The sequence below is a fragment of the Theropithecus gelada genome, chromosome 11 (genome assembly GCF_003255815.1).
Source record: "Theropithecus gelada isolate Dixy chromosome 11, Tgel_1.0, whole genome shotgun sequence".
Taxonomy (NCBI): Eukaryota; Metazoa; Chordata; class Mammalia; order Primates; family Cercopithecidae; genus Theropithecus; species Theropithecus gelada.
The window spans coordinates 36,154,146-36,177,001 of NC_037679.1; the positions used below are offsets into that span (position 1 = coordinate 36,154,146).

At 39.9% G+C, this 22,856-nt stretch overlaps 1 protein-coding gene across 1 annotated transcript in view; it reads right to left on the minus strand.

Annotated features, from left to right (window-relative positions):
- Positions 1 to 206: 206 nt before the first annotated feature.
- Positions 207 to 22,856, minus strand: part of E2F7 (E2F transcription factor 7) — a 44,157-nt gene continuing 21,507 nt past the window's right edge. Inside the window, exons 7-13 of the mRNA XM_025402359.1 lie at positions 21,854 to 21,988; positions 13,079 to 13,264; positions 12,278 to 12,350; positions 8,747 to 9,248; positions 6,793 to 7,048; positions 4,488 to 4,909; positions 207 to 3,154 (exon numbers count right to left, since the gene is read on the minus strand). Coding sequence (XP_025258144.1) covers positions 2,984 to 3,154; positions 4,488 to 4,909; positions 6,793 to 7,048; positions 8,747 to 9,248; positions 12,278 to 12,350; positions 13,079 to 13,264; positions 21,854 to 21,988 — 1,745 coding nt within the window. The 3' untranslated portion in view covers positions 207 to 2,983. The remainder of the gene's footprint in view (positions 3,155 to 4,487; positions 4,910 to 6,792; positions 7,049 to 8,746; positions 9,249 to 12,277; positions 12,351 to 13,078; positions 13,265 to 21,853; positions 21,989 to 22,856) is intronic.

Below are 22,856 nucleotides of genomic sequence, written 5' to 3' on the forward strand. Positions count from 1 at the left end.
AAGCTCAATTACACAGTACCTCAACCCCTGCAAGTTCCCATGAAATTCTGATGCAGTAAATTTCAGCATTTAGTAACCACGGGGTGGTGTCAGCAAAAAGATCTGACTTACATTTATGAGGGCCTGGTTGGCTATGTTGTAGCTGTTAATGGTTTTACTCAAAACAGTATGCAAAAAAAGCCTATCAAAAATACAACCACCATCTCTTCTTAAATGAATTATTTTTTATTGCTATTTTATAAAGCTTAATATTTTCCTAAAAATATTAGAAAAGAATCAGAACAAAAAAATCAGTTTACATGTAGTACAGTTACAAGTAAATAGCTATACATAATATAGCCATTAGGAAAAAGAGCAGAGCTAAATAATAAGAAAACAAAAGCAGTAAGCAGCAATAAAATTAATACCTACATACAACTAGCAGTGCAATAAGATAAGCAGAAAGCAGCTTTACGTTAAAAGAAAGTTATTTAAATACAGAAATAGCACCTTACAAAAAGGAATTGAGAAATGTAAACTTGGTAGGTAGATTCAAGTATAAAAGTTATACCCCCGACTCTTGTACCAGAATGAAAGGGTTTTACAAACCCTGGTCAGTGTAGGGCACACACAGCCTCTGTGACAACTCAAAAAAGCTGCATTCTCTTAGTAGGACCACCACCAATTATTTTTTCCTTTTACTAAGTTATACAATAATAGACTCAAGATTGCCATTGCTTCTTCACTACCCAAAATATCCAACTCTAGCGCAGCAGCTTCAATTCCACCAGTTGTTCTGTAAGATTCATTTTCCTGACAACCACTGCATTATTATTTTTACATATAAAGCCACATTAAGTGGATACTGAATACAGAAGCAATTGTGCTTGGTTTTCTATTCCTAAGTATGGTGACCAAGTCATAATATCCTCACCAATGGGACTGCTTCTTAACACCCCTCAAGAAATATGAATTCTGAGGTTAAGATGGTTATATCATGATCAGAATAAAAAAAAATAGCAAAAATGTTAAAACAAGTATACAGCATTGAGGAACAGTGAGGGGAAAAGTAATTTGTGTTTCCATCTAAATGCAGACCTCTCCATGAATTATTTTGTGGAAGTTCTTAAGCATGGGAGAGTTAAAATGCATACACCCTGCACAGATTGAAACCTGAAAAAGGTATATTTTTATTTGTTTTGATTGATAGAGAACCCATCAGTTTTAGTTCAGGATCATCAGTACCATGCAATTGTTGATGTGGTTAAAAACCACATTTTTAACCTAACTCTATAGAAGACTGTAAAAAAGGGAAAAAAAAATCTTGTAAACTTTAAAAGTTTAGTGTTGATAAAAATTTTTATATAAGTAGCAAATTTATTTAATGTAGCTACCTACCTCAAGTTTAAAAAAATCTTGTGGGGGTAATAAGGCTAATATTATCCTGTAGTTAATATAAAGCTACTTTATTCAGACTCCCAGAGTCTCTTAAATTAATATTTTTATTCTTTCATATAACATTTTATTGGGTCAAAAAATAAAAATAAAATAAAACCCTACACCAGGATTCTACATCTAAGATAGAAGTTTTAAGAGAGGAAGAAGGAAGGAAGAAAAGAAGTAGGAAGGAGGGAAGGAAGAGGGAATGAAGGAAAGTAGGAGGGAAAGAATGGCTCCCTTGTTCTCTGAAGAGACAAGAGAGAGGTAAATATCAGCAAGTCTAGGAATACAAAGAACTAGTATAGTTTGGCTACTTAATGCACCCCTAAAGTAATGTGGGTTAAAAAAGGGCAATTGCATAACAGTTTCCAAAATTGTATTCATGCTAGAACAACCAACCCCTGTGCTCACCATACTTATTTTTCAGAGTTACCATCTAACTACGGTTTGAATACCCTTGGTTATGAAACATATGTCCATTTTCCCTCTTACTCTTCCGCACATGAAGTAGAAGAAAAACAAAAGAATCATCTCTTGCCCTATATCAATTTTCACATAATTACTCTTCAGAATTCAACGAAAAGGTCTCATCCAGGTTCCAATTTCCCATGTAATCACTTTCTACCATCCTGATTTTTACAAACAGCAATTGTTAGAAGACATCCATATCTGATAGCTCTACAGCTAAACATTTAAATAAAAAACGCAGGGCATGTAGTGAAGGAAACTGGGCACAGTAGGATTTTTAGAAACAAACAGTAATATCTCACTGTTCACACAGTTATTTGAGAAGCAGCAGTTAGGCTGCTAGAGTTCTAGAGTTCATCTTTGTTCTCATGCCCACAGTCAGGGTTAGCACAGTTCATTTACAGCAAGGTGTGTCATTCACAGTTATTTTGGTCTTGACATGTGTCATGTAGATACATTTATCCACATTATTACTAAGTTGTAGAATAAGTGCAGGGCAAATTATAGAATAAAAGTACAAACATTCAAGTCGTCATACCCTGAAAAAAAATGTGTTAAAGACTGTAGTTGTAAACTTTTTGCACTAAATCCCATTTCAGGAACAAAATAAATAATACCATAGGATTCACAACTGAAGGTGGCTTCCTGATAAAGCCTAAGGAAGCAGTAGCTTTTTTAAACTGCAGAAAGGAAGCTTCTCTCACCACAGATTTACTCAGGGTAAGTGGAAATACATGTTAAGAATGCTTACCCTAGTTAAGTGCTAGACAGCGCCCCTCTTTAGAAAAACCACAAGGCTCCGGTAGCCTATTCAGATCTACTTCCAGCAATAAGACGATTCTTGAATCAAAACCATTCAAGTCAGTCGGCGCTTTCACTGTGACACCATGCAGAGAGTCGGAACTCTAACTGGTATTAAATGCACAATTAATTACTTTCAGGAAATCAGATGATTGATGATGGTGGGAAGTTAACAGAAGTGTGGATGCAAGAGAGAGGAGGGACCCATGCTCAGGCCGGGACGGTTTGCGTTCCGTCTCGGACATCCGGGACTCTCAGGGCGTTTGATCCCTCCCCGACCTGGCAAAGCAGCAGGTCAGTCAGCCCCGCCGCTGGGGATTTCCAGTCTCCTCTGGGCCGAGCTGGTGTTTCGTGACTGGTTCCTTTCTCTTCTCTTCAGGACAGGGTCTCCAAGGCTGCCGGGTGTCTTGAAAAATGTCTCACGATGTGTGCGTTCGATGCTCTTGGGGGTCACTGGAACTGGTGACTGAAAAAAGAAAAAAGTAAAAGCAGAAGTGAAGTCACATTGTTTCTGATCCCTGAGTAGAAAGGCAGCCCTTTCTTGACCTGTGTGTTAGGATCCCAAGGCAGGCGTTCCTCCTTTGCTTTCCTATCATACTCATGCCGTTTGTCTCCCCTGCTTACCACAACTGAACTAAATTCACATTTGTTGTTCTGGGTGCAGAAAGGCAGCCTACCAAAGAGGTTACAAGTGTGGCATCTAGAGCCGGGGGCTGGGCTCTACGACCGTTGACAAGGCAATCTGTCCCTCAGTTTCTTCCTCCATCCAGCGGGGATGGTAAAAGTACTGACTTCACAAGGTTGTAGGAATTAAATAAGATAATAATTGTAAAGCACTTTAGAGCATGTGAGGCCAACATGGTTTGTGTATTGGCTCTTTCTCTTTACTTGCTAATATTTATCCCCTAATGTTAAATGTTAAATATTTATTCCCTTAATGTGCCCTAAAATGGCAGAGACCATTACCCTGTTCACGGCTCTGTCTTCATTGCCTAGATCGGTGCCTGGCACATGGTGATAGAAAATTCTATGTTATGCTATAATCATCTTGTTTTAAACCTAACATGTTCATTTCAATGTCTTGCAAACTTTTGAGGCTCTGAATAACTTGTTTAAAATATTTTTTGGCTAAACATAATTCTTTGGGAGAGTAATCACTGTGAACAACCTAATGTATAATAGGAATTCAACAAATATTTGACTGAACCACAAATGGAGGTTGGGGGACAAATATAGACTCACTGACTTATGTCGATAATATATCTTTATGTATATTTTTATGTTTTCTGAGTATGTATAGATGTATATACATACAGACATTATACACACACACAGTCTCTAAACATCACATCTTAAGAAATGACTGACAGGCTAAGCATCTCTGAGTTACTATCAAGACTTCTGTTTCTTTTGATTGTTTTTATAGCTGTATAATTAAAATTTAGGGTGGCTTCTTTTATTGACCTAGTGAAATAAAAGCTTGAAGATCATCAAAATAATGAAATTATTTAGCATTCCTCAAAAATCCCCCCAAACTATGCCTAAAACAGGTCCCTGTAATTAAAAGAAACAGAATGACACCTAAAAACATACATTTTTGTCTTTAAAGCACAGGATTTCTCACCTCATGTCTCAGTGCTTTATAAAAGGAGCAGATAACTCTAGGTCTACAATGGAAACCAGGTGGAGCCTGACCTAGTGCCTCTGTCCGGCAGTCATGTGGCTAAAATGAAAGCTAGTTAAACACAGACATACCCCTTCCCAGAATGACAGTGTCTTCAGGAAACTTCAGGCCTCACCTGATGTAATTTTACTACTGAGACTGGATGTCCCATGTAAACGGGGGACTCAGGTTGGACGACACTGTGTGACCTTGACATCACTGGACTCAGGTTTAGTGAGGGCTGACCCTGAAGCTGAGGGTCAGCAGAAGGGAGTGTGGACGACTTTGAATTAACCACAGCTGTGGGGCCGACGAGAAGCTGGGCTATTGATCCAAGGCCAGGCAGGCTGAAATTCACAGGTCCTGTGTTTGGGAGAGCACCAAGAGTAGAAGAAACTGGGCCCGGCATTGCAGGAGAATAGAGAACAGGAAAAGGGCCCAGAGATGGAGATGGTAAGACCATGCAAGGGACACTGAAAGACGGCAGCTGACCTGAGGACGGGCCCACAGTAGGGGGGGTGTGACTGCCAGATAAAAGTACATTGAAACCATTTAATCCTGAAAGAAAAGCAGAACAGGTGAAAATCAATATATGTCATCATGAGGATACCATTCAAGCTCACATTTGTCATGGCCCTTTCAAACGGGAGTCCACAATAAATCAAAGAATGATGAGGCCTTCCCCCAGCTGACCAGGCCAAACAGCCCACACCCTGCTTCTTCACAGCTGTGGCCAGGATTGTAATCCCACATTTATCTGATGCCTGTGAAATTTTTAACGTGAGTTCCACTGAACCCAAACTGAGAAGGCAAAAAGCTTGGATGGGAAAGATTACATCTTTATTTTTATTTATTTACTTATTATTATTTTTTGTTTTGTTTTGAGACACGGTTTTGCTCTGTTACTCAGGCTGGAGTGCAGTGGTGTAATCATGGCTTACTACAGCCTCAACCTCCTGGGCTCAAGCAGTTGCCCCATTTCAGCCTGCAGAGTAGCTGGGACCACAAGCACACCACCACACCCGCTAATTTTTTTTTATTTTTTGTAGAGACAGGGTCTTCCTATGTTGCCTGGCTGGTCTAAAACTCCTGGGCTCCAGTGATCTTCCCACCTCAGCCTCCCAAAGTGCTGAGATGACAGGCATGAGTCACTGTGCCTGGCCAAAATATCTCCATAAGTTCCTAATTGAAAATTTTTATTTCCCTCAATTATCACAGGCAACAAATCAACAATTTTAACAGTACCTTGACTTTGTCACTAGGAAATAGTACAGACATGTGAAAATTACATTAAAGCTATTACAGATTTCTTAATATACTGTCAAGCTCATCACAATTTGGAAATTTTGACAGTATTGGGCTTGCTGCCAGATCTTTTTATTACTCAGTAATTTTAAAAATGGTTTTTCTAGTTGCATTCAATATAATTGGCTTCCTTTGTAATCCCATGTATTTAATTCTATGTATCCATAAACATTCTGAGGAGGAATCCATGGCCTTCACCAGAGTGCCAAAAGATCCATGGCACAGAAAAAGTTAAAAATCCCTGTGCTGGGCTGTAATTTTCATTCAGCAGGGGCTGAATCTATTTTTGTTCACTCATGTATCCCCAATATTCAGTGCTTAGAGAAAGCACTAAAAGATACTTACTAAAGGAATAAAGAATTTTTTTCTAGATAAGTGAATAATCATAAATACTAACCTAACCTGTTCTAGCAGGTTAGGCTTAAGCCAACAAGGAATTGAGGAAAATCAATTTAGGTATCTTTGCATCAAGAGTAGCTTTATGTACAAAGTACATATTTTTAAAATCTGGTGTCTACTGTATTTCGGCTTTAATTCAAAATAGTAACAGCATTTATTGAGTCTTACTAAGTGCCAGGTACTATTATTCTAAGTGCTTTAGATGTATTAACTTATTAAATTTAACTCAATTTTCACAGCATCTATATGAAGCAGGTGCCATTATTACTGCTGTTTAACCAATGAGGATGAAGAATACTTAAGTTCACGCAATAATAAGTGGTTTTAAATGTCAAGCCCTCTTACTCCAGACCTGGCACCTGGTCATGATGCTATATACTCAGTACCTCTAGATGTGCAAGACGTCAAAACACTAGCTGCACACAATGGCCAACAGGTTCATACTGTTATACTAAACCAGTGCTAGATTCAGCTGAATTACCGTGCTTTTCCACCAAATAATGTTTAATGTATTTTTTTTTAATCATCTGCCTCAATTATTTTCCCATTACTCCTGAAGTTGGTGAAAGTAGAATCAGCTTCTCCATTTGTAGATGGAGAAAACAAAGGGGCTAAGAGTAAAATGACTCAGGCACATCAATAAGCCACTTTGGTCAGGTGACACAGACAAAAATTTAAAAATCCAATTCATGATCTGACTGCCACAAGGGACTCTAAGACATGATGATATCCCTTACCTGTGGGAGACTGCACACAAAGATACTGTAGCAAAGAAGGCTCTTTGGTGCTTTCATTTTCTTTTGAAGGCTTTTCAGCATCTGTATTTCTTGAAGGATTTCCCCACTCAGAAGAAACAGAACAATTTGCTGTTGCCTTTCCTGAAATCTCTTCTGCAGCAGGGAGATGGCCATTCACATGAATGTCTTTGAGGGGTATAGATGCCCTGTTACCCATAGTCTTGGGAGAGGCAAGGTCTGTGGAATCTGAGGGTTTCTAAACACAAGCAAACCAGGAAGCAGGAAAGTAAGTCAAAATTCCAGTAGTAAATCTCTCTTTTTTTTTTTTTTTGAGACGGAGTCTCGCTCTGCTGCCCAAGCTGGAGTACAATGGCACGATCCCAGCTCACTGCAACCTCTGCCTCCCGGGTTCAAGTGATTCTCCTGCCTCAGCCTCCCAAGTAGCTAGGATTACAGGGGTGTCCCCCATGCCTGGCTATTTTTTGTATTTTTAGTAGAGATGGGGTTTCACCATGTTGGCTAGGCTAGTCTCGAACTCCTGACCTCAGGTGATCCACCCGCCTCAGCCTCCCAAAGTACTAGGATTAGTAAATCTTTTTTTTTTTTTGAGACGGAGTCTCACTCTGTCACCCAGGCTGGAGTGCAGAGGCGCCATCTCGGCTCACTGCAAGCTCCACCTCCCGGGTTCACGCCATTCTCCTGTCTCAACCTCCCGAGTAGCTGGGATCACAGGCACCTGCCACCACGCTCGGCTAATTTTTTTTTTTTTTTGTATTTTTAGTAGAGACAGGGTTTCACTGTGTTAGCCAGGATGGTCTTGATCTCCTGACCTCGTGATCCACCCGCCTCGGCCTCTCAAAGTGTTGGGATTACAGGCATGAGCCACCACGCCTGGCTGGGATTAGTAAATCTTAATAACAGCTCTCTTAATATTGCTAACACATAAAGGTAGCATACAGCTGCATGCTACGCTGATTTGTGTATGTCAGCGGTTTCCATTGTATTTGTAGGAATCATCTGAAAACGTCGTCATGTCATGTGCATTGATAGTATTCTCAAAGTAGAGAAATGATAGAGATTTTAGCAATGGAAAACTGGCCATGGTGGTTAGACTGTGAGATATATTTCTGAGCTAGTAACACACATAAAGGGTGTTGATACTAGTCTTTTGGTGTCTCATAAGAACTGTGGGCTGGCCCAAGATGTCTTGGTTACCTAAGACATATGCCAGTCTTTCACTTCTGATCTGCAACCCCAGGCTATCTACAAAATGAGAAAGATTCATTCTGGCAAGAGAAAAAAATAGAGAAAGGTTCTTAATTAGTGTAATGATTTCCAGGAAGTGTGCCCAGCCTACCCACTGCAAACCACTGTAATGACAGTGCTCCTGCTTTCTGAGAGTTTTACTGGTCATATCTCATTAACCTCTGAATGGCTACTAAGCAGGAGATGTGGACAGCTCATATTTTTGTTCTTTTCATTTTGAAGTTAGGGAAACAGGATCACTGAGCAGTGAAGAGAACTGACCAAGCATAAGATCTGATAGCCAGACAGCACCCACATTCCTCCCTCTGGAACTCAGCTGCATCCTAGATTAGATGTTTATTTCAGTGATCCTAATTTGTTTTAAAAAAAGGATGTAAAAAGCTGGAAGGAAATATATAAACATGTTAACAGTGATGCCTCTATGTGGTGGGATGCTGGGTAACTTTTCTTCTTTATACTTTTTAGCATTTTATAGAAAGTGTGAGTTTTATAAAAATCACCTTTCTTACGCACTATTTGAAGGCAAGATTTTTGGCAGAGCCACTCCAGTGCTTAATGAATTACGCAGGTGACATGAAATAGCCCCATATTCCAGACTCCATCGCTTATTAATATCAGTGTATCTTCATTAGGAAGAAGCTCGGGGCTAACAGGATGTCACCAGACACATCCACCTGCACTCCCTTACCTTGGGCATGACGAGCGACAGTGGGCCGTCTTCATATTCCCTGCTTTGCCTTTTCGTGGCTGGCTCATCCTCCTCCTGAGGTTTCCTTTCCTCACAGAGGCGCTTCTGAGCTGAGGGTGCGGATGACAGCTCTACTGTGGCTGGGGCTGCTGAGTTTCTGTCATCCCTCTCTGACCCTGACCCTGACGCTGGTCCCTCCTGCAGACTTCCATACAGCATGAACAGTGAGGCAGAGGGCACGTACACTAGAGGCTGGCCAGCAAGGAGTGCCGGCTTCAGGCTCTCCACAGCAGAGGCTGCAGAAGCAAGTGAGACGTCCACTTGTCCATTCAGACCGTTCTGCACAGAGAATGCCTGCAGGTCCGTCTGAGCAACAGAAAATACCGGGTGGGCTAAAGGATTAACACAATATTCTGGGTCAACAGAGAGGACAGGGAAAGGAGCAACAGGGTCCAAGCCGCTTGATGGAGGCACCACTCTCTTACTGGCAAAGGCTTTTCCCCTGTAATAAAAAGAAACGTAATGAAGTTAGCACATTCTATCAACTCCTGACCCTTTACTTTCCCAAACAGAGCCATGCCAAATCAGGAATGAGATAATACTCCTCAGGCAGATATGAAAGCACACTCGCTGAGCACGTGTTAGCTCATCCCAGAGGCAGACACCCAGGTGTGGCCTGGATAAATGGTTAGGATGGGGTGGGAGAGCCGATGTGGGAAGAGCCATTGGAATCTCAGGTGAGAGTGAACATTCCTTCCTCCTTCATCTCTTCCACATCTGATCGTTATCAATTATCAAGCTCTTACACCCTTGCCAGGCATGTACATACTATTATAATTAGCATAATAGTATAACAATTTTATGCAATTATTATAATAATAGCTACTCTTTGGGTGCGGTGGCTCACGCCTGTAATCTCAGCACTTTGGGAGGCAGAGGCGGACGGATCACGAGGTCAGGAGATTGAGACCACGGTGAAACCCCGTCTCTAATAAAAATACAAAAAGTAGCCGGGTGCAGTGATGGGTGCCTGTAGTCCCAGCTACTCGGGAGGCTGAGCAGGAGAATGGCGTGAACCCGGGAGGCGGAGCTTGCAGTGAGCCGAGATCACGCCACTGCACTCCAGCCTGGGCGACAGAGCGAGACTCCGTCTCAAAAAAAAAAAAAAAAAAAAAGCTACTCTCATTTCCCCCAGTTTACTAGTGAGGAAGACTGAAGTGCAGCGGTTGATCACCCTGCCTTGGGTGAGCCAGTTCTGAAGTGGGAAGCTGGGCCCATGCCCACATCGTTTGATGGCAAAACCCATGTTCTCAGTGACTGTGAGAGACGCTGGGAGAGTAACAGAGACTGGACTTTGATTTAAAAAACGATTAATCTCATTTGTCTCATTTCACAAATCCAGTATCAAAGAAATGAAGTGGGCAGTGAGGAAACAAACTTATCTTCTCAATTATTATTTTCTGCCATTCTTGTCCCATTCTGCTCTGTGTTGTTAACAACATTTTAGGCAGCACACAGTCAAAATTAAGTCCCATAAATGTACAAGTTTATAGGCCAGCACGGTGGCTCATGCCTCCTGTGGGGTGCCTAGGAGGATTGCTTGAGCCCAGGAGTTTGAGGCTGCAGTGAGCTACGATCATGCCACTGCATTCCAGCCTGGGTGACCCTGTCTCTAAAATAAGAAAATGAAATAAATAAGATATAAACAATGTTGGGGCCTTTCGTTTGGAAAAATTTCCAAATATTTAAAACCATGTTTATGTTCTTACTATTTTTAGGAATAGAGAAGAATGATCCTTTAAGAAATAGTAAACAGAGGGCCAGGCGTAATGGCTCATGCCTGTAATCCCATCACTTTGGGAGGCTGAGGCGGGTGGATAACCTGAAGTCAGGAGTTCAAGACCAGCCTGGCTAACATGGCGAAACCCTGTCTCTACTAAAAATACAAAAATTAGCTGGGCGTGGTGGCGCATGCCTGTAATCCCAGCTACTCTGGAGGCTGAGGCACAAGAATCACTTGAACCCAGGAGGCGGAGCAGTGAGTCGAGATCATGCCACTGTACCTCAGCCTGGGCAACAGAGTGAGACTCTGTCTCCAAAAAGAAAATGCAAGAAGTAGGAAAAAAGAAAAAAAAAGAAAAAAAACCACACACACCCACAACAACACAAAAAAACAGTAAACAGAGGACGAGGATTTCTTTCCGTCTTTCTGATGGAATCACGAAGACCTGTTTTGCCCATCATCTCACTGCCCACTGTGCTGCTGAGAATAAAATGGAGCACCCTGGGCCACAGAGATGCATCGTCTCTCCAATCAGCTGCCTCTGGTTGAGTAATGGGTATTGCTCAGCTCTGTGAAACTGAACATGCCCACCCTGGGTATATCACCCACCATCCCTCCACCCAGCCATCCACCTTCAACTTCTCCATCTCCACCAATGATATCACCATCACCTGACATGCAGACCTTCTTTCTAATGCCTGTCTGCTTTAGCGAGCCTTGCCAACTCACTGTCTCACACTGGTTTCCCTTTCTTTCCACCTCCGGTGAGCACAGCTCAGCTCTGCCCCACAGCAGACCAGAACGACTGCAAATGCTCTGTTCTGTGGCCTGCCTTTCTCCACTCCTAATCCCACCTGCGAAAAGTAGCCAGGATGATCTTCATCAGTGAACCTATAGTAGCTCTTTATGGTTTCCCTGATGAATCCAAACTCTTCTCTGGCTTTCAAACTTGATCTAGTTTTTGCCAACTTGATCTACTTGCCTCCAACACCTAACCTCTTTTGCTGAATGGTTTTTCCTTTTCCTGTCCTATTTGGACAAACCATGACAGCAAAACGAGTCAGGCTTTGGTGTCTTCTACTCCCTGGCCCTGCCTTGTAATCTGCATCTTCCCATATCTGTCATTAAACACTTTTCTAATTACTCTGTTTAGCGTTTCTTCTGCTTTCTCTGGTGATACATGATTTCTTTCAAAATCGGGCCCCAAATTTAAGTCAGACAGCCTGGGTATATGAATCCCAGCTTTGTCACCTATTAGCAGTGTTACTTTGGGCAAGTTACATAACCTTTTTGCACTTCAGTTTCCGCTCTGTAAAATGAGGGTAATAGCTCTCTGTAAAACCTCAAAGGATTGCTCTTATGATCAGATGAGTCAATATACACTAAGGCTCCTGGAACGGTACCTGGTAGGTAGTGGCAAAACCAACTATGATAATGATGAAGTGATTCATGGAACTCTGATACATCATTTCTCAGGGTCATGTTAATTATGAATTGTCTCTTTTCAGTGTTGGTCTTTTTATCTGTTTCCTAGAAGCCATCATAGCTTACAGTATCCATTTTTCATACTTTGGTGTCCCTGATGCTAGTTCCTGCACAGTGTAGGGCACAAAGGGAAAACTTACCAATTCCTAACAAATAAACTGCTGACCTAAATTTTTTCTTTTGATAGTTGGCATTGCAATTTAGTCAAAGTTAACACTAGGAGATAGAAAAGAATACACTCTGAGCTTTTATAGACTACTTACTGTGAATTGTCTTCTATTTTCTGTCTGTAGACAGCTGCCAGGCTTCCAATTTCTAAAGAGTAGCCACCTGATCCTGAAAAGGAAGATGAAGGCTTAACAAATATAGCAAGAGACTTATACATACCAACTATATACTGAGAATTATATAGCTGAGAATTCATGATTCTCAGCTCAGAGATTACTCAAAACTGTTATGGTTTTGCTTCAAAAAGAAATTTTCAGAAGCTAACTGTTCATGGTGAATTCAGGTCTCATCAAGAATTCAAAATAAGCGTGGGCAACCCAGGGAGACCCCATCTCTACAAAAAAATAAAAAATTAGCCAGGCATGGTGATGCATTCCTGTGGGCCCAGCTACTTGGGAGGCTGAGGTGGGAGGACTGTTTTGAGTCTGAGAGGTCAAGGCTGCAGTGAGCTGTGATCATGCCACTGTACTCCAGCCTGGGTGACAGGGTGACCTTTCTCTCAAAAAGAAAAAAAAAAAAGGCATTCAAAACAAGCATTGCTTGGTAAGTCTAACGAGTTTCTGAGATACATCAAACCGGCCAACTATGCCAAACCAATTGGTCTACAAGGTGACTAGGATCAATTTTAGGCAAGGGGTCATGTTCATAGACTGTGATATCAGCATCTCCTTTGCCTCCAATAATTGCTTCACTTTAGCTAAGTAAAAAGTAGACCACTGGAAAAAACACTGAGAGAGTCAGTTTGTTTGGAAGCGCCAGCACATGGGTGCTGCACTGGCATGGGCTACAGCTACATGGCAACTGATGGACTCCATAGATTATGCAAGGGCAGATACCTTGTTCTTCTCTGTACGGGCTGCTGGGTTCTGAGTTCACCTTCCTCTGGATCCTCTCAGAAGCCTGAACTGTGTTGAAAGAACCATGGCGAGCCAGCTTCTGTTTTGCACAGACTTGAATCTGGCCATATGTTTCTCTTTTCAATTCTGGTAAGACAGATGCAGAAACATCCACCAGTTCTTCATCTACATAAATGAGAGAATTGGTAGTGTTGTTATACAGCTGTAATTCAGGATAATTTTCGTCTATTTAAGAGATGGCTTTGAACCTATAATTGTAATGGAGCTACTACCCTATAAATCAAAAACTAAGACAATCAAAGGAATTTTATGAGCCTTGTCTCAAACCCCAATTTCTTTCAATGTACTTTTTTTTTTTTTAAGTTAGTGGATGACTATAAAATGAGATTGAATCCATGTATATTCTAAAATTATCTGAACTGCAACAGAAGTAGAGCAAGATGTTCTTCAACCCGAATTAGAATGAGCCTCACATTTTAGATGCTCTATTTGGGCAGAGAGTATCAAAGGAAAGCCCGACAATGCTCATCCCAAAATGAATATTTTGAGATTCACTTTCAAGATTAACTGAGATCAGCTTCCTATGCCATAGATCTACAGCAATGAATAAGAGAATCTCTATTTTCTGTTATGCTTTATTATTTCTTTCTTATGCAGTAGGAGGCTCAGTTACTATGTGACCAAAGGAATAAGGTCAGCAGAAACCTCATGGTTGAAATGCTGCAGAACAGTGAGATTACAGAAGGTTAGGCCCTGGAGACACTGTTTGTGTTTAACGGAGTGTATGTGGGGTTAAGATAGAACTTTCTATACAGACTCAGGCAGCTATCCATGTTGCACAGATGGTCATCTCTACCTTATTCATTTGTGCTAATTTTTTTCTAAGCTCAAAGCTTGCACATTTTAGTTAGAGAATTGATTTAATAAACTGAAAGGCTCAGCTAGACTTACATTTTCTAAAACATGCATTTCACATTAATTAAACTTTGAAATGAAAATAACAACAAAAAGTAATCTTTACAGTTTTCTTTTTCTTAGAACAAAAGCCCAATTAGAAAAATAAGAAATTACAAAATCAAAAAGAAAACAGGTCAAGTCAGTAATAGGGGCCACATTTGCCTCCTTCCTGTAACAAAATATTGGACATAATGCATAAAACTGCGGCTCTCAACACATTTGGGCATCAGGACATGTAGGCCAGTGATCTCTATGAGACAGGAATCAAATAGGGTGAGTTCTACGATGATTTTAGCTTACTGCCTGGAGAATGTTTCTAGGTTGGGATGTAGGGAGAGGGACCTAGACAGAGACTGGAGGTCCCCCTAAGTTGAGGATAGAGCTGGGAGTCCTGGAAAGTCAAGGCAGCTAGGGTTTGCAGGGCAGAATGCTGGAGAGGACAGCTATACAGAAAGAGAATGCTGGGGATTTGCAAAGGTCCAAACTGAACATTCAGCGGAGTACTGATGCATGTGAGAAAGATACCCAAGGCCGGGGAAAGAACCATTAGAAAGTACTAGAGGGAACAATGTCTGCAGCTCATAGAGGACTGGGAAAAGTGACTGTTGCCAATAGCTACAGTAGAAAAACCTCCTAATTCAGGAGGCATTGGTTAGAGTACTAAAAAAGGTGTTGCCCTAATAAGGCGGAAAACGTACTAAAGACTAGAAGCTCATAGAGTTTTACTGAGCCAAACTTAAAAGCAACACCCAAAAGGATCACTGTTTCCATGTAACTTCACCACACCCCAGAACAAAGCTAAGAACATTTTTAGGAATACAGAAATGTCTAGCACCTAATAATGTATAATTATCAGTGTCTGGTACACAACTGAAAATATGACCCACAATGAGGAGAAAAATCAATTGAAACGGACCCAGAAGTGAAGCAGATGATAGGAAGTAGACCAGCACACTAAAACATGTATTAGTATTGCATACCATAAATTCAAGTCACTAGAGGAAAGACTGGATATGTTGTCTTAGAGACATCAAAAATGTAAAAGCTCAAATCAAACTTCTAGAGATAAAAAAATACAATGGTGGGGATGAAAAATACAGTGTATACAATTAATGGCAGATTAGAAAGTGTAGAAATAAATAGAGAACTTAAAGACATAGCAATAGAAAATGTACAAAAATGAAACACTAGAAAAAAGAAATGAACAAAGAATCAGCAAACCATGGGACAACTTTAGGTAACCAAAAGCAAGCATAAGTGGAATCTGTAAAAACAGCAGATGAGGGGACAGGAAAAATATTTGATTAAGTAATGGCTGAAAATTAGCCAAATTTGATGAAAACTTTAAACCCAAAGATCCAAGAAACTCAACAAATCTAAGTACAAGAAACATGAAGAAAAGGACACCAAGTCATACATCATCAAATCACTTAAAACCAGTCATAGACAGAAACTTAAAAGCAACCAGGGAAAAATGACACATTAACATATAAAGAACAGGATGATGGTTGATTTCTTGCCAGAAACTATGCAGGCTAGAAAACAGTGGAGCAACTTCTTTAAAGAACTAAAGGGCTGAGTGTGTGGGCTCACACCTGTAATCCTAGCACTTTGGGTGGCTGAGGTGGGATGATCGCTTGAGCCCAGGAGTTTGAGGTTGCAGTGAGCCATGATCGTGCCATCACGCCACTGCACTCCAGTTTGGGTGACAGAGTGAGACCTTGTCTCTAAAAAAAATAAAATTAAAAAAAAAAAAGGAACTAAAGGAAAAAAAAACTTCAACCTCAAATTCTTTTATTTATTTGATACAGGGGCCTTACTGTATTGTCTAGGCTGGACTTGAACTCCTGGGCTCAAACAATCCTCCCACCTCCTTCCTCCTGAGTAGTGGGGACTACAGGCATGAGCAATGGTGCCTGGCGTCAACCTAGAATTTTTTACCCAGCAAAAACGTTTTTCAAAAGCAAGGGCACAATAAAGACATTCTCAGACATACAACAGCTAGAAGAATTCATCATTGGCAGACTTGCACTAAAAGAAATGTTAAAGTTCATCAAGCAGAAAAAAAATGATATTAGATGGAAACCTACATTTACAAAAAAATGACAAGCACTGGAAATGGTAACAACATGGGTTAGGGTTAGGAAATTTTCTTATTAAAATTTCTTTAAAAGGTAATTAACTGTAGATCAGGCGTGGTAGTTCACACCCCTAATCCCAACACTTTGGGAGGCTGAGGTGGGTGGATCACTTGAGCTCAGGAGTTCGAGACCAGCCTGGGCAACATAGTGAAACCCTGTCTCTACCAAAAAAACAAACAAAAAATCCCCAGTAACACACTATGGGGTTTGTAACATATATAGCAGTAAAATGTTTGACAGCAATAGCACAAAGGCCAGGCAGAGAGGAATGAAAGCAAGTTATTGTAAGATTCTTGTACAATACATGTAGTATACTATCACTTGAAAGTAGACTGTGACAAATTAAAAATGTACACTATAAACCTTAAAGCAACCATTAACACAACAAAGAATTATAGCCAAGAAATCAACAAAGGAGATAAAATGGAAGCATAAAAAATACTTAATAAATCCAAAAGAAAGAAAAAGAGGAAAAATAAGCAAATAGGACAAATAGCAAGATGACAGATTAAAATTCAAGATCAAGAATCACATTAAGTATAAATGGCCTAAATAACCCAATTGAAAAGCATAAACTGTCAGATTAGATGAAAAAGAATTCAACTATGTATACTGCCCACCAGACACTCACATTAAATAGAGACAGAAATTATTTAAATAAAAGGATAATATATATTATGCTAACTAATAAAAAGAAAGCTGAAGTGACTATATCACTATGAGACAAAGTAGATTCCAGAGCAAAGAATTATCTCCGGGAATAGAGGGTAATTTTATAATGATAACAGGGTCAGTTCATCAAGAAGACATAGTGATCCTAAATATTTATGCAGACAGAGTTCATGAAAGAGCCTCAAAATCCATTCCACAAAACTTTACAAATCTGCAACTATAATCAAAGATTTCAATATCCGTCTATCAATAATGGCTAGAACAAGTAAACATAAAATCAGTAAGAATATAAAAGAACTGGACATTTATAGAACATTCTACCAAACAACAACAGAATATATACTCTGTATATTTGTGTATATTTACCAAGATGGACTGTGTCTGTACCACAAAACAAGTCTCAATAAATTTAAAAGATTCAAGTTATACAAAGTATATTCTCTGGTTACATGAAATGAAATTAGAAATCCGTAAGAAAAAGACGTTTGGAAAATCCCAGAATATTTAGAAACTATATGACACGTGTCTGAATAATTTGTGGGCCAAAGAAGACATCAAAAGGGAAAACAGAAAGTATTTTGAATTGGAAGACAATGAAAACACATATATCGACATTTGTTAGATACAGCTAAAGCAGTACTGAGAGGAAAATTTATAGTACTAAATGCTTATTGGAAGAGAAGAAAGGTCTCAAATTAATTATTTCAGCTTCTACCTTAATAAACTACAATAAGAACAAATTGAACTCAAAGGAGCTATAAAGAGATAATCTGAATAGCTCTATAGCTATTCAAAAAATGTAATCTGTAGTTAAAAACCTTCTCACATAGAAAGTTTTTAACTACAGATAAAAACCAGACCCAAATGGCTTCACTGAAAAATTCTTTATTTATCAATTCTTCACTGATAAATTCTTCCAAACATTTAAGGAAAAAATAATAACAATTCTACACAAACTCTTCCAGAAAACTGAAGAGGACTGACTATTTCCCAACTCCTTTTAAGAGGTATTAGCATGACAGCAAATAGACAAACAGATCAGTGCAGCAGTATGGAGAGTCCAGAAACATTACCATACATATATGTGGTCAATTTATTTTTAATAAAGGCACAAAAGACATTTAGTAGAGAAAGGATAATATTTTCAACAAATGGTCTGGGTACAACTGGATATCAATATGTAACCTCCCATCCTCTCAGAAAAGCACCCCATTGATCCATAACTCACACCACATGTGTGATCTCGTGTTAGGCAAAGATTTCTTACCTAAAAACTGAAAACATGACCCACTAAAGAAAAACATTAATAAAAATTAATATATTAGTGGAATTCCTGAAGATTAAGATCTTCTGACTTTCAAAAGACACTGGTAAGAAAATGAAAAGACAAAGCCACAGATGGAGGGGAAGTATTTGGAAATCATATACCTGATAAAAGACTTGTATGCAGAATATATATACAACTCTCACAATTCAATAATAAGAAAGCAGACAACCCAATAGCAACAAATGGGCAAAAGATCTGAGCACACCCTTCACTAAGGAAGATAAACAGATGGCAAAACAGATGTTTAACATCATTAATCACTAGAGAAATGCAAATTAAAACCAAAATGAGATACCACTACACACCTATCAGGATGGCTAAAATTAAAAAGACTGACCATATCAAGTTTTGGCAAGATATGGTTGAACTAGAACTCTCATATACTGTTGGTAGTAAAATGTTATAACTGCTTTGGAAAACAGTTTGGAAGTTTCTCAAAAATTTCAAACATCCACCTACTATACGTTGCAGCCTTTCCATTCCTAGGTATTTACGCAAGAGAAATGAAAACATATGCCCATACAAAGACATGTACATAAATAATCACAGGAGCTTTATATATAATAGCCTCTTCAGCAATAAAAATAAATTACTGATACATGCTACAATATGTATAAATCTCAAAATAATTCTGCTGAGTGAAAGGAGCCTGATCAAAAGAGTATAGTTATAGTTGATTCTCATTATTCACAGTAGTTATGTTCTATAAAGTCACTGCAAACACCGAATTAGCAAATACTGACCCATTGCTTCTAGGGGACATAAAGGATTAGGTTCCTGTGAGCCTCTGGTTACAACATTTTCATTAGCTGATCAATATATGACCTTGTTTATGTGTGTTTCTTTTTAAAGAAATCTGTTTAATATTTGTTGATTTATTAACATTGAACTTGGCCAATAGTACTATAACTCATACCTGATCAAAGCTTATCTAACACATGTATATTCTCCGTAAGGCACAATGCAGCTTTCTTGTGTTAAGAAACACTAGACAGCAATACTTGGGAGCCAAAAAGCACAAAAATGTGAACAAGTGGCACTAAAAAGACTGCAAACAGAATGCTGGCTTATGGTATGAGAGCTGGAACAAGAAGGCAGAGTACTGCCTGATTCATCTGGGAACATGTGCATTGGGAGACCCAAATTCTTTACCAAGCTGTGCATGACCACAACTGACTGTGGAAAAACCCTGAGTACTGACTTTGGAGTTACAAGTTAATTTTAGTAAGTAGACAGATTCGCGAATATGAAATCTGTGAATAATGAAGATTGGCTATACATGATTCACTTACAACAAAATTATAGAAAATACAAACAAATCCAAGTGACAGAAAGCAGGTCAGTGGTTGCCTGGGGATGGGAGTGGGGACCAGGAGGGAGGAATTACAAAGGGGGCAGGAGGAGGCTTTTGAAGGTAATGGATATGTTAATTATCTTGATGATTTCACAGGTACATACATATGAAAAACTTATCAAAGTGTAACTTTAACTTCCTGCCATTTATTACATATCAATGATATCTCGATAAAGCTGTTAAAAAGAAAACACCATTCATAATACAGTGTGCCATGCTGGTAGGAAAGAGGAGGAGGAAGACATTTATAAAATTTGTGAGAAATGGCTAGCCAAGGGATGAAGGAGAATGGCTCAGGAATCAAAGGAAACTTGATGTTATCAGTAATGAAACTAGGGAATACAGAAAGAGCAGGTTTCTGGAGGGCAGAGGAAATACGTTCAATTTGATTTTCCTGACCTGCCTCCAAAGTCTTTCTCTCATGTCAAATCAGAGAGTTCTCCCCGTTCTGTCCCGTGGTGCAAATACATGAACTTCTCGACTTCTCAACAGCTGCTCATCTTCCAGCTATCTTACTTTCTTTTTCTTTCTTTCTTTTTTTTTTTTTTTTTTTGAGATGGGGTTTCGCTCTTGTTGCCCAGGCTGGAGTGCAATGGCGCGATCTCGGCTCACTGCAACCTCCACCTCCCGGGTTCATATTGGTCAGGCTCATCTCGAACTCCTGACCTCAGGTGATCCACCCGCCTTGGCCTCCTGAAGTGCTGGGATTACAGGTGTGAGCCACTGTGCCCAGCCCAGCTATCTAATTTTCTTCAATGGTACGACCACCTTTGAGTCCTTCCTCTCTTTTAATCATTGTCCGAAGACTCTTGGTTAATTCTGTCTATCACATCTAGTCCAAATTTCTTGCCTTAATTTTTGAGGCCTTCCAAAAATGCAGTCCCCAGTGATCACACTGTAACACTGTATCTCATTATTTTTTATCCCATGTTCTCTTCATCCTTCCAAAACCTAACAGCCCATCAGAACTTAACTTGTATCCTCTCTGAATGCCTATAGAGCCAGTACCACCCCATCTAGAGTGTAATTGCTCTCCTAACTTTCAAATGTGTGCTAACTATATGCCTAATTATAGAAGCTCATTAACCAAGTAAAGTGAGTAAGGCACTGCTCTGGATACTATGGGGTAATCAAGGATGAATAAAGATGATGTCTGGTCTCAAATGTGTAGGGCAGGGACGACACCATCGTATCAACCTCATCCAGCACAAACCGCACAATACTCAATTGCAGTCATTCAGATGAGACACTCTGCTCTGGGCTATCAGGGAAAACTTCATAGAGGAGTTGACATTTGAGCCAGATCTTGAAGATTGAGAATATTTTCATGTTAAAAAGAAGAGGGCTTCACAGGTGAAAAGAACGGGAGAAACCAGAGGCAGAAAGGAGAAAATGGCAAAGTTGTATGCTTCATGCAGGTAGGGACTGTGTCACCCACATCTTCAATCTCTCAGGGCCCTTAGTATAGTCACTGGCACACAGTCCACACTCAGTGTGTATGCACTGGGTTGAATTTGTTATACTTGATTTTAAGTGGTTTCATCTAGATCCTAAGTGAATAATGTGCTACAAGTGAGGTGGAGAGCTATATAGTTATAAGCCTGGGTTAAGTGGCTCACATTTATACCACTAACACCAAAATTGGAAGGGTAATTTAAAAATGACTTTAATGGCTTCTTCCCAGGCAGTACAGCTGTATGTAAAATAGCTGGTGCAGTTGGATCTAGTCCCTGATTGCTCATATATTACCCATGAAGTAAGTAGAAGATAATATCCTCTTTGACTCCTGTTTTGTAAAATTATATTTATAACCTTTTAAATAAAAAAAGTCCATTACATTCATACTATATTTAGATGCAATCTTACCACCTATTAGTTTTGTGATAGTAATTGATGTGATTTTTACTCATAATTTTTACATTATGTAGAATTTCAAAGAGAAACCACGTTTTATTCTGCTAATGTAGCAACAACTGAAGTTCAAAAGAGGTGTCATTTTTAATTCTCAGTCCCAAACTTTCAGGAAAAAGCTTCAGAACAAAATTTAAACAGTTAAAGAGCTGTAAATTAGTAGAGATACTCCCACGTTATAAACGCTCAGTATTTCTTTTCCTACTATGTGTGGGCAAACCAGCACGCACAATTTGTAGGCTAATGTTAACCGTTCCAAGAGTGGAGTCACATGTCTATTTTGTATGTGACATGGGAAAAGATCAGTCTCACTGTGTAGTAGATGTGAGACCTGAAAAAGGAACTGAGAATTGGAAATAAAACAGCCTGCTAGCAAAACCACGCCACCTTACCATTTGAGCTGAAGTCTACAGGCCCGATCCACTTGAAGGCTGGTTTACGGCCTCGCTCTTCTGTTACATGCACTTTCTTTATCAGAGCCAAGCTGGTCAGAACATTGGCTATGTCATAGAGGCGTCGTACCTTTGCTTGAAGATATAAAACACGATTATGATCATGCTGCCTGTGACACCATAACAGTTTAGTTTATGTGACAGGTAACTTTTCTCAGCTGCCATATAAACCTCGGGTGGAAAGCAGCAAGCTGGGATGAGGAGACCAGTGGCTCTGTTATAAAATCACCCAGGATTTATGTACCTGCAGTATCTGAAGGCTAAGGGAAGGTCAGTGTGTCCTTACATTTCCACAACTTCACACCTCTTACAAGAGGCACCTGGCGACACACAGGGAGCACTGTGATTGCAAAAACAGCAAGGGAGGGAATGGGCTGTAATTAAAGGCTTAGTGAATGTAATTCTGACATGGCACGTCAAAAGCATGCCCTGAGTTTCTCCCAGCAGGAGACTGTGGTGCCAGCTCCACCAGGCAGCTGATCTGTGAAAATGACAAAGATTCCCCAGAGCTTCCTGCCAGGTTGCACTCCTGGGCACACAGGATGCTCAAGGTCAACAGTACAACTGTGCTAAAGACAGGCAGCTCCTCACCTGAAATCGTAGCATTCCAGCCACCCAGTGAGAAGCGGTTGGATGGGCCTCACCTGAATCTTAAGTGGTTTTGGGAGAAACACTTAAATATGTACAAAGTAGAGGAAATACTTAGTAGGGGTGGTAGCACATGAAACAGGCAGGATAATGACCACAGAGTATTTTCTATTCAAGAAATGGATTTACAGGTAGGAAACCCACTTGACCTCGGTGTTAAGATCAAGCAAAGAAGTTTGAATTATCATCTAGAAATAGTAAGCATTCACCCCAGATGCAGCTTTCTTCTTCCCAATCCTGATTTTATCTAGCCACTTCACCCACAGGGTGACTGTAATTTCAGCTGGAAACAAAA